Genomic DNA, 15,217 nt, shown 5'->3' on the forward strand with positions numbered 1-15,217 from the left:
AGGCCGGGATGTTCCCTCAGGTCGCCTCTCCCAGCTCTCACGGATGGCTTTGCCTAAGGGAGGCTTTTTTTTTTTTTGAGACGGAGTCTTGCTCTGTCGCCAGGCTGGAGTGCAGTGGCACAATCTCAGCTCACTGCAACCTCCACCTCCCAGGTTCAAGCGATTCCCCTGCCTCAGCCTCCAAGTAGCTGGGACCACAGGCGCGCATCCCTGGCTAATTTTTTGTAGTTTTAGTAGAGATGGGGTTTCACCATGTTGCACAGGATGGTCTCGATCTCCTGACCTTGTGATCTGCCCGCCTTGGCCTCCCAAAGTGCTGGAATTACAGGCGTGAGCCACTGTACTTGGCCCAAGATGGCTATTTTTACAGGTAAAAAAATGAATTATTTGAAGGTGGGAAGTAATATTCTGGAATTCAACAAGAGGGAACAAATGCTCCGAGCAAAGTGCCCCAACCCAGAAATAAAATGTTTACAAAGCGCAGGCCACGCAAATGGCCTTTACGGATGAGCGCTGCGGGATGCTGCCCCTCGAGGGCTGGTGTGGAGACAAGCCTGCAGCCCAGGGACACATCCAGCAGCTCTTCCTTGCATTTCATAAGATCGGGTCTCCAGAGTCCGCCGCACGCAGGCAGTCGCACTGAGAGCTCAGGTGGGTAACTGTCCCAGCAGCAGCAAGAACTGGACTATGGACAAGCTGGGGACTGGGTCCCCTGTGTGGACACAGCACCACCCAGAATGTCCCCTGTGCTTATTACCGAAACAGAGGCAGGAAGGGGCCGGGTGCAGTGGCTCATACCTGTAATCCCAGCACTTTAGGAGGTCGAGGCAGGAGGATCACCTGAGGTTGGGAGTTTGAGGCCAGCCTGGCCATCATGGTGAAACCCCATCTCTACTAGAAATACAAAATTAGTGGGGTGTGGTGGCGCATGCCTGTAATCCCAGCTACTTGGGAGGCTGAGGCAGGAGAATTGCTTGAACCCAGGAGGTGGAGGCTGTGGTTGGCCAAGATCCTGCCATTGCACTCCAGCCTTGGCAACAAGAGTGAAAACTCTTTCTCAAAAACAAAAACAAAGGCGGGAAGGGAAGGCCATCCCTCCTCCCAAGACAGAGGCCCTCAAATGGGCTGAATATATGTGTCTCTTTTCCTCGTCTGAAGATTTAAATGTGAAGTCACCAACCTTCCTGGGCATGTGCGCCCAGTGAGTGTCGCCCTGTGGTCACGTGTGCATTTGCTCCCACACACATGGCCTGCAGTCTGGCCAACCTGCCTCAGTCCCCAGGTGCCCTGCACATAGCACTGACGTTCCCCTCTGCTCAGAAACACAGGACCCATGCACGTCCTTGCACTCAGGGCACCGTTCTGACATTTAATGCTGTATTTACAGGGACGTACGCACCATGTCACACTGGTCAATTGCTCTAAGATACACCTGGGAAAAAGCACAGTGTCCTTCGTCTCCACGAGAGAACTTACTGGAAGCAGCCTTCGTACACAACTCTACCAAAGAAGAAGTCCAGTACCCCTTTCCATAGAAGAATATATTATTTAAAAGACAGTTTAAAAATAAAATTCTGTACAGCGTCATGAATTCCTTTTTTTTGTATCAGTGAACAAAATGGTTCTTAGAAAACGTGGTTGTGTGGTGCCAGGTGCCCCGGGCAGCTCCTCCCTGTGCAAGGATCCTGCGTGGCTCCGTCAGCGTGTCCAGAACCGTGGCCACGGTTCCCACTTTCCTCAGGTACAGTCTCCTGGAAGAAGGAAAATGGTGACTGATTTAATTTTGTTAGGGTTAGGTTGCAGTGGCTCACGCCTGTAATCCCGGCACTTTGGGAGGCTGAGGTGGGCGGATCACAAGGTCTGGAGTTCAAGACCAGCTTGACTAAAATGGTGACACCTCGTCTCTACTAAAAATACAAAAATTAGCTGGGCGTGGTGGCACGTGGCTGTAATCCCAGCTACTCAGGAGGTCGAGGAAGAAGAATTGCTTGAAGCTGGGAGGCGGAGGTTGTAGAGAGCCGAGATTGCACCACTGCACTCCAGCCTGGTTGACAGAGCGAGACTGTATTTCAAAAGAAAAAACAAAACAACAATAACAAAAAGTGCCAGCAGCCTCACAAACGTCACAGGATCACACACAGACCATTATTATTTTTTTGAGGCGAAGTCTTGCTCTGTTGCCCAGGTTGGAGTGCAGTGGCACAATCTTGGCTCACTGCAATTCTCCTGCCTCTGGCTCCCGAGTAGCTGGGATTACAGGTGCACACCACCACACCTGGGTAATTTTTGTGTTTTTAGTAGCGATGGGGTTTCACCATGTTAGCCAGGCTGGTTTTGAACTCCTGACCTCAAGTGATCTGCCTGCCTCAGCCTCCCAAAGTGCTGGGAGTACAGGCGTGAGCCACCGCAGCCGGCCGACACACAGAGCATTGTAAAAGAACGAGGCCATCAGACATACTGCTGAACACATTGAGGTAAAATAAAACAATATTGATCCCTCTTTTAAGCCACTGAAAAATATGAACTGACTTAAAAATTAAATGCCAACATTTACTGAGCACTTCCCATGACTAGTGCTTTGACCGCTGAATCGCCAGAAAAGCAGTGACAGTGGGAGCACTGCCTCGGGTTAGAGATGGGGGCTCTGGGGTTCAGAGAGGTCGAGACACCTGTGCTCGTCTCTCGGCTTGTCACTGGCAAGCCTGGACTCAAGCCCAGCTGTGCCGGACGCCAAAGCCTGTGGCTGCTCCTCTCATAAGCCATGTCTGGTGTGGCCCGCCCTGAGCCGTGATGCTTGCTGAACTGAGTATCTCTTGAATTATCTGTTAGGCATGCACAGTGTGGCCTTTTTACGAGGTGAGCAGAGGTCTGCTCTGATTCCCTGTCAGCTGAATGACCAGGGTCAACAAGGGCAGAGGAAACTGCTCAAAGCCGTATAAAGCGAATACGCGATTTTTGAAAAGTTTTCAGTACTTCAATCGCACTTTTAAAAAGTGCTTACTCTTATAAGTGATGCATATGCTAATTATTGATGTTTTTCTATTAACTAAAGCATGTTCCCCCTCTTTAAGAGTCTCTCTTTTTATTCTTTTGAGATGGAGTCTCGCTGCTGCCCAGGCTGGAGTGCAGTGGCACAATCTCGGCTCACTGCAACCTCCCTCCGCCAGGTTCAAGTGATTCTTCTGCCTCAGCCTCCAGAGCTGCCATTACACGTGCACACTACCACACCCAGTTAATTGTTGTATTTTTAGTAGAGACGGGGTTTTACCGTGCTGGCCATGCTGGGTCTTGAACTCCTGACCTCAAGTGATCTGCCTACCTTGGCCTCCCAAAGTTCTGGGCTTACAAGGTGTGAACCACCGGCCATCAGAGCCTAATTCTAATGATAGGATGCAAGGAATAAAAGTTCCATTCATTTAAAGATATTCCAAAATTTGGCTTTTCTCCCTCTCCTCTTTCCTTCTGTCCTGCACGGGAAGGATCGTTTACGCTGAGATGCCGCTTCAGCAAGGCGGGCTTACCTTCACTGCTTTTCACATCTCTGCTTCTCTCTATGGACTTCTCAGTGGCCCCAGACGTCAAGCTGTCAGTCTTCTTCTGTAACTGGAACAGAGTGCAGAAAAGGACAAGTCAGGGGCAGGAGACAGCGGGGGAGTGTCTGCCTCTCTTCCAGCAGCTCCTGTTGCCTGGAGATGCTGCTGTGTGAAGGCCTGCGGTCTCCAGCCCGTGCGTCCAGGCACTCCCGACACGGGCTCTTCAGAAGCAGCTCTGTGAGCCCTGTCCCACTACTTCTGGTGCCTCATCTGGGGCCTGGACAGGGAGCTCACCCGGCTGCAGCCACCAGAGCTGCAGGGACTGGTATCCCCGACTGAGCGTTGGGGCTCAGGACTGGAGACTCAAGGCCTCACGGCTATGGCTTTCGAAGGGCCCACGAGAGAGGCAGGAGCCCCTTCAGCCCTCCTGCGGGAGTCTGGAGTGGGGGACGCCTTCTTGCTACATCTGCCCCTCTGCATAACTGCTCTCAGCTTTCCAGAGGTTTAGAGACCTTTCTGTGGATTTCCAGTAGGAGACTCTAGCTAGAGAAGTCAGGGCAGCTGGTCTGGGTTTTCCTAAGCAATTGCTGAGCATCTCCCACGTGCCTGGCCTGGCACCCCAGGAGGGGTGGGCATGGGGAGCTCGGGGCCGTCAGTGGAGGGAGAGGAGTCTAGCACAAGGCTAGGCCTGAAATGGCTCAGCACTCAACAGGGCGTTGTGGGCCACATGGGCTTCAGGAGCACCCAGGCAAAAAAGATGGGGTGGTGGGCACAGGAACTAGGGAGCCCTGACTGACGAGCTATGGAGAGTGCTTCAATGGCACAGAGGGCACTGTGGGGAGTGGGGGTGGCGGAGGCAACACCGGCCAAGGCCAGGAGGTCAAACCCTGCAGGAGCAGTGACACTGTTCTAGCTGCCTGGGGGCGCTGGAGGGAGGAGGCAGGGGTGGGCGGGGCAGGGGCCACATCATGGGCAGCTGGACAGCAGAAGGCTGGGGCAATCCGTGGAAAGACTGCATGGGCCCTGAGCCCCTGACCTTGACCCCTTCCTCCAAAACAATATCAATCCAACAGCAACCTAAAGCCAGCCCCAGGCTCCCTGGCCCCTGAGAGGTGCTGGTGATGTATGTTCTGGGCCCAGGAGCTGGCAGGTGGTGGTCACTTTGTCCCTGTGCCAGGGCAGGGCCCCTTTCTACCCCATGGTCTCCTCTGAACAAGTCAGTCCTGGGGCCAGGACGGGCCAGGCACTGTGCTCAGAGGGGTCCAAGATGCTCTCACAATGGCCGATACACCCAAGGACACCTGGGTGCCCACAGGGGTGGGTAATGGTGTGATTCTTGTGAAGGGCATGGCCAGTCAACTCCCTGGAGGGCACCGAGCCCTGATGCGCCCTCGGTCAATGCAGTTTTGGTTCTCTGATCACATTCCCTAATCTTACTGAGCCAGGCTTTTTCGTGGAAGGGACATGTGCTCCTGCCCATGGGGCCACCTTCAGCAGTGCCCTGCTTGGCACATCCGAAATTCTGGAGTCAGGAGTGCGGAGGGCAGCGTGCCTGCTTGCCACAGGGAAGGCGCTGCTCAACGTGCGTTTTACCTCTTTCATGGCGTCGTCTATCCGCTTCAGTTCCTCGTAGCGATCTCGGGATTCCCAAAGTGGCTGCAGCATGATTTCCTCAACCATGGGGAAGAGCTGTGGAAGACAAGGGATTCATTCAGAGTCCCTGTTCTTAAGGCCACGGGAACGTCAGAGAAAAACAGGTGTCAGTGCACTGCACAGAAGCCTCTGGGCCAGTCCCAACTTCTGGAAACCCGCGTGCTGGCTTGGCTGTTCCCGCCGTGCTGTGGCTCTGTCTCTGGCCCTCCTCACCCTCCATGAAGTCCTACAGAAAGTCCCCTCCCTGCGTCTTGTGTCCCCTGCCCCCGTGAGATGAGGGTGGGGGGCACAGGTTGGGAGGTTCTTGCAAAGACACAGGGCAGGGGAAAGGAGGTGACAGGCCTCCTGGCTGGGAGCAGGAAGAGGGTGGGAGCGGGCAGAACTGCCCTGGAGCACACCGGAGCTTGGGAAGGGGAGGGTGCGAGGCTGGGAGCCCAGATCTGGCCACGGCTCAGTAGGGCGAAGCGGGGGAAACAAGATGGACCTGTTTTGCACATGCTGGGGGTGCCTTGAGGTGGGGCCTTGGCAGGGGCCCTGTGAGGAGCTGGGCAGGAACAAGCTGTGTGCAGCGAGCATGGTCTCGGGGGCTGGGTACGGTGGAGACTGGGACCTGGACAGGGGCTTCACAGTGGTTCCTCCACAGGTGCAGACTAGGCTGAACAGGGGCGCAGAGCAGGGAGCAGGAGAGTCAACAGCCGGTGCTGCCTCAAGGGTCCTAAAGGCCAGTAGTGAAGGACAAGGGCACTGAGGGGCCCCCCATGGCCCAGCGAGGCAAGGCAGGGAGGGCAGCACAGAGTGGAAGATGCCGGGGTCACCGGCCAGGCTGTAGATGGCAGGGACAGTGGCCACCACGACAGCTGGGGAAGAGGCTGCTCAGGATGCGCAGGTGTGCCTGTGTGCATGTATATGTGCATATGTGTGCCTGTACCTGTGTGTGTGCATGTGTGTGCCTGTGTGTACCTGTGTGTGTGCATGTGTGTGCCGGTGTGCATGTGCCTGTACCTGTGTGTGTGCATGTGTGTGCTGGTGTGTACCTGTGTGTGTGCATGTGCGTGCCGGTGTGTACCTGTGTGTATTCATGTGTGTGCCTGTGTAAACCCGTGTGTGCACATGTGTGCCGGTGTGTACCTGTGTGTGTGTGCATGTATGTGCCTGTGTGTACCTATGTGTGTGCATGTGTGTGCCAGTGTGTACCTGTGTGTGCATGTGTGTGCCGGTGTGTACCTGTGTGTCTGCATGTGTGTGCCTGTGTATACCTGTGTGTCTGCATGTGTGTTGGTGTGTGTGCCTGTATGCCTTGTACCTGTGTGCCTGTGTGTGTGTGCATGTGTGAGCCTGTGTGTACCTGTGTGTGTGCATGTGTGTGCATGTGTGTACCTGTGTGTTCATGTGTGTCTGTGTACACCTGTGTGTGCATGTGTGTGTGCAAGTGTGTGCCTGTGTGTACCTATGTGTTGGTGTGTGTGTGCCTGTGTGTGTGCAAGTGTGTGCCTGTGTGTACCTATGTGTTAGTGTGTGTGTGCCTGTATGTATTGTACCTGTGTGTGCCTGCATGTGTGCCTGTGTGTACCTGAGTGTGTGCCTGTGTTTACCTGTATGTGTGCCTGTGTATGTGTGTATACCGGGGTATGTGCATGTGTGTACCTGTGTGCATGTGTGTACCTGTGTGCCTATGTACATGTGTGCCTGTGTGTGCATGCCTGTGTGCACCTGTGTGCATGTATGTGCACGTGTATACCTGCATGTGTGCATGTGTGCCTGCATCCCTACGTGCATGTGTGCCTGTGTCCCTGTATGTGCACACCTGTGTGTGCATGTGTGTGTACCTGTGTTCATGTATATGTGTGCCTGTGTGTGTGTGTGTGTGCATGCATGTGTGTGCCCATGTATCTGAGTGCATGCATATGTGGCATGTGGTGACAGTCGCTCACCTTGGTCACTGTTTCAAACATTGGGATCAGGACGAACTTGATGAACCCAATCTGGGCTGTAGCCTTGGTCACTTTGTCTCGGTCCATGAACGGGGCGACGGGGAGGCCTTCTGACTTCTCGCGATCGCTCTGCAGGGAATGAAGTAGACAGCGACATTAAAGACAGACACGCCCGGAACCAGATCACCGTTCTTAGAGAAAGACAAGATGAGCCACTTAACCAGCGACCAACCCAGCCACACACAAATGTGCGTCAGTAAGAGTACGGAGAAGGCGGCAGCATCTCCAGCGCTAAACAGAGCTGGGCGGACAGGTCTGGTGGGAAGACCGAGCTTAGGGACAGGCAGAGGCGAGCTGGGTGTATCCCAGGACTGCAGAAGCGTCTGCGGAAACCCTCCCGAGGTCTCCCGGGGTTGATCAAGCTGTGGTATTAATATGTGGCGGTTGTTTTCGGCTGGCCTGGTTTCTCTGTCCCTGACTTTCCCATGGCCATCTGTGTAAGCTGACCTACTGGTCCGTCCTCCCAGGGCTCTCTCCTGCCTCTGTAGTTCTTGTTTCTTGACTTTCAGGCGATTTGCTCAACAAGCCTGCCTCTAAGAGTGGCTCAATGAGCAGTGACAGGTGGCAGTTTCACATTAGCTTTTCTGGGTTGTCACCATCTTTCAGGTCTCAAATTATAACCGATTTCATTTCTGATGTATGCGTGCCGTGAAGGCTTTCTGGAGGCTGACCTGTGGATGGTCCACCCTGGCGTGCTCTGCTGAACGTGAACCCTTGCTACCTGGGCTGGTAAGAGTGGCTGGAGGCTTGACTGCTCTGCAAGACTCTTACCTGCATAAAATATTCCTCTAATAAGCAGTCCACCCAAGGCTCTGCAACTTCCATTGGCCGGACCTCATTAGAGATATCACAGCATTTTATCAAAATCATCTTCAGCTGAAAGAAGAGGTTCTGGAATTTAGGTAACAGAAGGTAGCACACGGCCTGCTGCTGCTGCTTAGCTCTGGACTTGCCATTACCGCAGGAAGAGACTGAGGACCATGAAGCTGGACCAGGCGACTGAGCTTGGCTGACTTCGGGAGGACAGGCTCCCTCCTCCAATGGAGAACAAACCTTCAAGGTCCTGTGTGAGTCCCCTCCTTCCAGCCTTTCTGAACACCCCAGCCCAGGTGATGCCCCCTGAAGCACTTCCCCATGCCTGGTCACCCCCTATTTTCTGCTGGTCCCCAGGTGGGTGCATTGCTCATCTTCCCAGGGGACGGGAGCTCCCTCCAAGCTTGGCCAGGGTTCGGCACACCATGGGTTCTTCAGGAGGAGACAGGGCAGGCCCTGGGGTGCAGCAATTTCCACGTGAACTAGGCCAACGGTCGCTATATGACAGGCTGTGGAGGGCTGGCATCCCTCAGTCCCACCTGCACCAGGCACAAATGACCGGGGCCTGCCCTTTCTAAAAGGCAGACACTGGGCAACCTAGGTGCCCCTTCTCATGGGTGAGGCCCCCTGCCCCTTCTCTGGCCACCTTTTCCTGGTTTTAGAGGGGTGCTGGGCTATGGTGTGGGATGGATGGGTGATGCTTGGTGGGGATGCTGGCTTGGGGAGCAGGAGCTGGGTCGGAGTTGCCCTCACAGAGGTGGGCTTTCAGGGTAGCATGCTGGGGCTGTGCCTTCATGGGAGAGCTGGTTTTATTCTCTGGAAAACAGAGAAAGATGCGTGGCCTTCACCCATGCATCTTCCTCCAAATACAAAAGAGATGGAGGAATGGAAGAGTGCCCCTCTGACCATGAAGGAGGCTCCGTCAGGAGGGAGGCCCTGCCCTGGGCTTTCCTAGTAAGAGCCACGACCTCAAAAACCAGATATATAGACACCTTGTTCCAAGGCAAGACTAAGAATTTCGGCTTCTTGGCTTCCAGTGTGAGCTGGATGGATGACCCATTCAACCAGCCCACTGCTTGGCTGCCCACCCAGGCAGAACAAGCCCACTCACCAGGGTCATGTGCTCCTCATTGCTGTAGTCAAAATTCTCCATTTTCTCTTTGAAGGAATCCATAATTTCTGCGTGCCTTGCCATGTCAGTGGCCAAGATTAACGTGATCATTCCCTGAATAGTGAGAGAGCACAGTGTTAACACAGGGCACATCCCAACAGCTGTTCAACAGGTGCCTCCTGTGTACACATTATTTCATATGTCCCTCATTCTGGTTCATATGTGCATCCATCACCCCTCTATTCATTTGTCCACACATCCATCCACCCACCCAAAACCCATCCATCCACCCACTCACCCATTCATCCTCCATCCATCCATCTACCCATCCATCCATCCATACTTCTTTCTATCCATTTATCCATCCATCCATTCATCCACCCATCCATTCATCTACCCATCCATCCTTCCATCCATCCTTCCATCCATCAATCCATCTATCCATGCATCAATCCATCCCTCCTTCCATCCATCCATTCATTTATCCATCCATCCATCCACCCATCTGTCCTTCCATTCATCCACCCATCCATCCTACCATCTTTGTCCATCCATTTGTCCATCCTTCCTTTCTTCCATTTATCCATCCATTCATTTCTCCATCCATCAATCCACCTATCCATTCGCCCATGTATCTATCCATCATCCATCCATGCGCCCACTTATCCATCCATGTGCCCACTCATCCATCCATGCACCCACTCATCCATCCCACAGGCATTACAGAACCCATCTCTGTGCCAGGTATATTTTCTTCTTTCAAGAAAATAAAACCATAAGCATCAGATACAAAACCCAAACCCATCAAACTAGGTCATTTCAAATGTATATTTAGGGGGCATCACATGTATCTTGAATTATTCAATTTTCCTGTAAACATTTAATTGTGTTATTAGTGAAGCATTTATTCCTGAAATCTTCCATGACAAAATATATTTTAAAAAAATTGGTAAAACTAATTTTATCCCTAGAGGAGAGTCATATTTTGAAGTCAGTGAAGCATGTGAAGCAGGACAATGCTGGTGTGTCCCCATGGTGGCTGGGTATGAGGACGATCCCACGTGCAGAGTGGCTGCTCCTCCAGTCAGGTGCCACCTCCTTCTCTCGTGGGATGCTCTCCGACATGGCGCGGTGGGACAAGGCCTACACTAAGGGGTGCTCACTTGCTTTGATTCCCCAGGTTCTGTCCCTGTAGGAGCTCCCCACTGGGGTAGCAGAGGCAGACACAGTGTTCTCTCTTCCCGGCTGCCCCTTTACCTACTGCAGACGAAGATTCACCATGTCTTATTGTAGCCACACAGGGCACCTGCTTGCAGGGTGTGGAGGGGCGAGCTTGGATGAGAGGCCAGAGAGCCTGTAGATAAGGAGGATATAACTGTACTGGAACCGGTGATTCAGTAATGACTGCAAATTGTCTCTGTTGAATTGTGTGTGTTTGTGCGATGATGTCATCACAGGCCCATGAGCCCAACGGCTGTGCGTCGGCACCTAGTGGGTTCCGAGGTGCAGCTGTAGTGCTCCTCCCAGGCCGTCACCGTGCACACCGTGCACGTGGATGGATGGATGGGTAGATGGAAATGTTCCCTTCTCTCCTTTCACGCTCACAGCGGCCGGCACAGCACAGGCCAGCAGAGGCTTGGACCTCAGCATCCCAGGGACCTTCGGCCTGGTTCTGCCAGCTCTGCCTTTGGGACATGGCGACATTTAACAATTTCACAGGAGGCCATGATGCCTCGGGCCTGTCCCAGGGGGCATGCTGCTTCCTCGGAACTTCCTCAAATGTTTCACTGACTTCAGTTTTTTACATTGAGCTTTGAACTTCCTGGAGGCGTAGACAAATGAGAGAGCCGTGGTCGAGGAGGCTGCTGCTGTCTGATAAAGGGAGGCTCAGCAGCTCTCGGGAGCGCTGGAGTCCAGACAGCCTTTGTCAGCTGCCTCTGGAAGGAGGCCATTTAGACTTCCAATGGCTGAGGTCTGCCTGGTGGAACAGCAGAAGACGGGCGAGTGTCCTGGGGCCGCCACACCAAGTGCCACAAACCAGGCAGCTTACAACAACAACTCATTCTCTCATGGTGCTGGAGGCCAGAACTAAGATCCAGGTGCGGGCAGGGCCTGCTCTCTCCAAAGGCTCCGGGGTGGGGAGGTCCTTCCTTGTTTCCTCCTGCTCCTAGGGGCCCCAGGAGTCCCTTGCTTTGGGGCTGCGTCACTCCAGCCGCCACTCACTGCCTCTTCACATGGCCTTCTCCCTGTGTCTGGGCCATTTTTTCTTCTGTCTCTTCCAAGGACACTCATCTTTGGATTTGAGGCCCCCTTGGGCAAGCTACACCCGTCTTATCTGGGGATCTTAACAAGTACAAATGCACAGACGCTTTTTCCAAATAAGGTCATGTTCACCGGAGGGGGACCTTGTTTGAAGGACGCTGCTATTCAAAGCACTGCATTTCTCCCAGAGGTCACTCCGAGAGATTATTCCCTCCCCTGCAGATGTCAGGGAGTGAGGGTTTGATGAGGATTCCCGTGTGGAAAGGGGCGTGATTCCGGTGAGCCGGAAGGGTTTGTCCGGGGCAGGTGGACCGGATCACCTTCCTCTCCTGCAGATGTCCTCATTCTCCCTGCACCATCCCCTCCAGAGGCAGAAAGCCCTCTTATCTAAAATGGAAGAGGTGGCCAGGTGCAGTGGCTCACGCCTGTAATCCCAGCACATTGGGAGGCCGAGGCAGGTGGATCACCTGAGGTCAGGAGTTTGAGACCATCCTGGCCAACATGGTAAAACCCTGTCTCTACTAAAAATACAAAAATTAGCTGGGTGTGGTGGTGTGTGCCTGTAATCCCAGGAGGCTGAGGCAGGAGAACTGCTTGAACCCGGGAGGCGGAGGTTGCAGCGAACCAAGATGAGATTGTGCCACTGTACTCCAGCCTGGGTGACAGAGCAAGACTGTCTCAAAAAAACAAAACTAAACCACAACAACAAAATACTGAAAATTAGCCAGGTGTGGTGGTGCACACCTGTAATCCCAGCTGCTCAGGAGGCTGAGGCAGGAGAACTGCTTGAACCTGGGAGATGGAGGTTGCAGTGGGCCAAGATTGCACCACTGCACTCCAGCCTGGGCAATAGAGACTCTGTCTCAAAAAAAAAAAAAAAAAAAAAAAAAAAAAAAAAAAAAAAAAAAGGGGGAAAAAAAAAAAAAAAAAAAAAAAAAAAAAAAAAAAAAAAAAAAAAAAAAAAGGGAGGGGGCTGACCGGGCCGTGGGTGGCAGGTGACAGCACCTGGGGTTATGGGGCAGTGGGCAGCTTTCCTATGTTGGATGCAGTAGACGTGTCTGTCTGGGGCCTGGCCCCTCCTTGGTCAGCTACGTACCTTCGCTAAGTCTCAGTTTCCTGGTCTGGAAGATGGACAAAGGGTTTATCTCAAAGGGGCCAGTGGAGGCTGAATTAAATAGAAGCTGGGAAGTGTGGGTCAGTGGGATACATGTGCGCATGGCGAGGGTACCCTCTTTTTTTGGGCACCACTCTGGGGCCTGGAGGTGAGGAAGGAGAGAGGGGTTCCCCTGGGTCCCCAGGGCACTGCTGTGGCCAGGAGCTTCTGGGAGCCTCTATTCACTGGAGAGTGGGGCTGCTCTGCCCCCACCACGAATGCGCCCCTCTCCGGTCGGAGGCCCTCGCCCAACACACCTGTCGGATCTGCTTGAAGCCATCGGGGGGGACGCTGGAGAAGATGTTGCACTCGGGCTGGGCGAGGATCTGGAAGGCCACGGCGCAGTGGTGGTTCTCCAGCGGCGAGATGTCATTGTAGCGGACTGCCAGCTCTGTGCGGGCGTTGATCTGGTACCTGGGAGGCGAGGGGAGCGTGAGGGGAGGCTCAGGTACCCTCGCCCCATGAGGGACACCTCACTCCCACCTCCTGTCCCTCTGCAGTCTCTTTTCTCACTCTCTTCTGGCCCCTGCTCTCTGCCTTCTCTGCAGATGCCAGCTGGGAGTCTGTCCAGGGAGGGGCGAGTTCCTGAGAGGGGCGTGCGGAGCCCCCATCCCTGCGTACACAGCAGTGTTGCTTTCTGCCTGGGGTGGAGAAGGCGCTGGCGCAGTCAGAGCTCTGCCGTGCACCTGAGCCTGGAGCCAGGCACGCACAGAGCTGGGAAAGGCTGGGGTCTGATAATCCTGACGGTTCCCGCTCTGGGGAGACCCAAGGCCCCGGGCAAAGTCCAGAAGCTGGAACTGTGTCGGTGGAGGCAGAGCTGGGGCTGGGAGGCTGCCATTGACAGCTCCATCTGGGAACTGCTCTGAGGGTTGGGCTGATAGGTTCCCTCTGGTAGCGAGGGTGCCTTTTACAAGGAAAAAAAGAGAAAACCCTGTACATACGTGTTGTTGTAGCCGGGATGGTCCAGATCGTGGCAGATGGCCGCTGTCATTAGGATCAGGATATCCGTTTGGGAAAACTTCTCCTGGATTGGAAAGCAGGGCATAGGTGTTTGCCCTCTTCACTTGGAGAGTGGGATGGGTGAGGGGAGTGGAACTGGGTGAGTGATGAGGTGGGAGAGGGGACAAAGCCCCTGCAGCCATGTGGAGTCTCCCGGCGTGGTAGGAGAGGACTGGCCTGCCTGCGGTGTGGAGGGGTGACCAGGTTGGGGCACACTTGCTCATGTAATCCTAGCAGCGGCCTCTCCCATGGGGAGACTGATGGGTAGGGGTGCTTTCCTAGGAGGGGCGGAGCAGCTGAGGACCCCATGCCTGTGGCATTCTCGATGGGAGGGGGCTGCCGCTCCCCGGAAGGAGCCTCCACCTGACCCAGAGAGTGGAGGTCTGGGTGTGCGGCGGGCAGGACCCACCTGGAGACCGCAGAGCCAGACCATGCTGTACATCATCTGGGCCACGCAGAAGCAGTGCCGGAAGTTGTGGAAGGGGTTGTTTCTGTAGTTGTCGTGCACACAGAGCTGCGGGAGGCAGGGAGTTGGGGTCACCCTGTGCCTGGGCCCACCCACTTCTCCTCCCAAGCCACCCAGAAGGCTGTGCGCGGGCTTGAACGTTCTCTGCCAAACCTCATCCCAAGCAGAGGTCAACAGCGTTCCCGTGTTTACCACAGATACCAATGAGGCGATGCAGAGACCCTGAGAACGTCAAATGGGCCACACCATGGTGCCCAGGGCAGGTGTGGGGTCATAGCTCCCACCAGGGGCTCTCACCTTGCAGTCAAGGACATTGGGGCACAAAGTTAGGGGGTGGGGGAGGGGAGACTCCAAGAGGGGGCTCTGGTCCTCAATCCCACGAAATCTTTAATAGGTTTTTAATATTTGTTCTGAACAATATTTCATTAAAAATACCTGTTGCTAAACATACACATACAGACATCACATGCACACACCCACACTCATTCCTACACACTCACTTACACTCACACTCCCCATATCCACAGATACACATGCATACACACACAGACACATCCCACATCCACACATACAGACACACAGGCACACACACCCCACACCCACACCCAGACACATGCACACACCCATCCTCACACATGCACCCCCACACATCCCACATCCACAGACACACATGTGCACACACACCCCACATCCACACACAGACACATGCACACACCCATCCTCACATGCATCCCCATACATCCCACAGCCACACACGTACACACTCACACACCCCACATCCACACACGCATACCCCAAATCCACACAGATACACACATGCACACCCATTCTCACACACATGTGCCCCCACACACCCACACTCATTCCTACACACCCACATACACTCGCTCCCCACATCCACACAGATACACATGCACACACACACAGACACACCCCACATCCACACATACACACAGGCACACGCACCCCACACCCACACACAGACACATGCACACACCCATCCTCACACATGCACCCCCACACACACCCCACATCCAGACACACATGTACACTCACACACTCCACATCCACACACATCCACACACCCAGAGACACACCCCACATCCCCGCACACAGACACACCTCACGTCCACACAGATACACATGCACACACAGACACACCCCATATCCACACACAGATACACACATGCACACCCATTCTCACACACATGTGCCCCCATAAACCCCACATCCACA

At 54.1% G+C, this 15,217-nt stretch overlaps 1 protein-coding gene across 4 annotated transcripts in view; it reads right to left on the reverse strand.

The window, feature by feature from the left end:
* Window positions 1-1,340: 1,340 nt before the first annotated feature.
* Window positions 1,341-15,217, reverse strand: part of PDE9A (phosphodiesterase 9A) — a 108,905-nt gene continuing 95,028 nt past the window's right edge. For all 4 annotated transcript variants that reach the window (XM_017538579.2, XM_037742048.1, XM_037742047.1 and 1 more), the window contains 9 exons: window positions 13,925-14,029; window positions 13,458-13,540; window positions 12,774-12,930; window positions 9,102-9,215; window positions 7,949-8,053; window positions 7,118-7,246; window positions 5,127-5,222; window positions 3,522-3,603; window positions 1,341-1,751 (listed from right to left, as the gene is read on the reverse strand). In XM_017538579.2, coding sequence (XP_017394068.1) covers window positions 1,738-1,751; window positions 3,522-3,603; window positions 5,127-5,222; window positions 7,118-7,246; window positions 7,949-8,053; window positions 9,102-9,215; window positions 12,774-12,930; window positions 13,458-13,540; window positions 13,925-14,029 — 885 coding nt within the window. In that variant the 3' untranslated portion in view covers window positions 1,341-1,737. The remainder of the gene's footprint in view (window positions 1,752-3,521; window positions 3,604-5,126; window positions 5,223-7,117; window positions 7,247-7,948; window positions 8,054-9,101; window positions 9,216-12,773; window positions 12,931-13,457; window positions 13,541-13,924; window positions 14,030-15,217) is intronic.

Source organism: Cebus imitator, unplaced genomic scaffold, assembly GCF_001604975.1.
Source record: "Cebus imitator isolate Cc_AM_T3 unplaced genomic scaffold, Cebus_imitator-1.0 Scaffold112, whole genome shotgun sequence".
NCBI lineage: Eukaryota > Metazoa > Chordata > Mammalia > Primates > Cebidae > Cebus > Cebus imitator.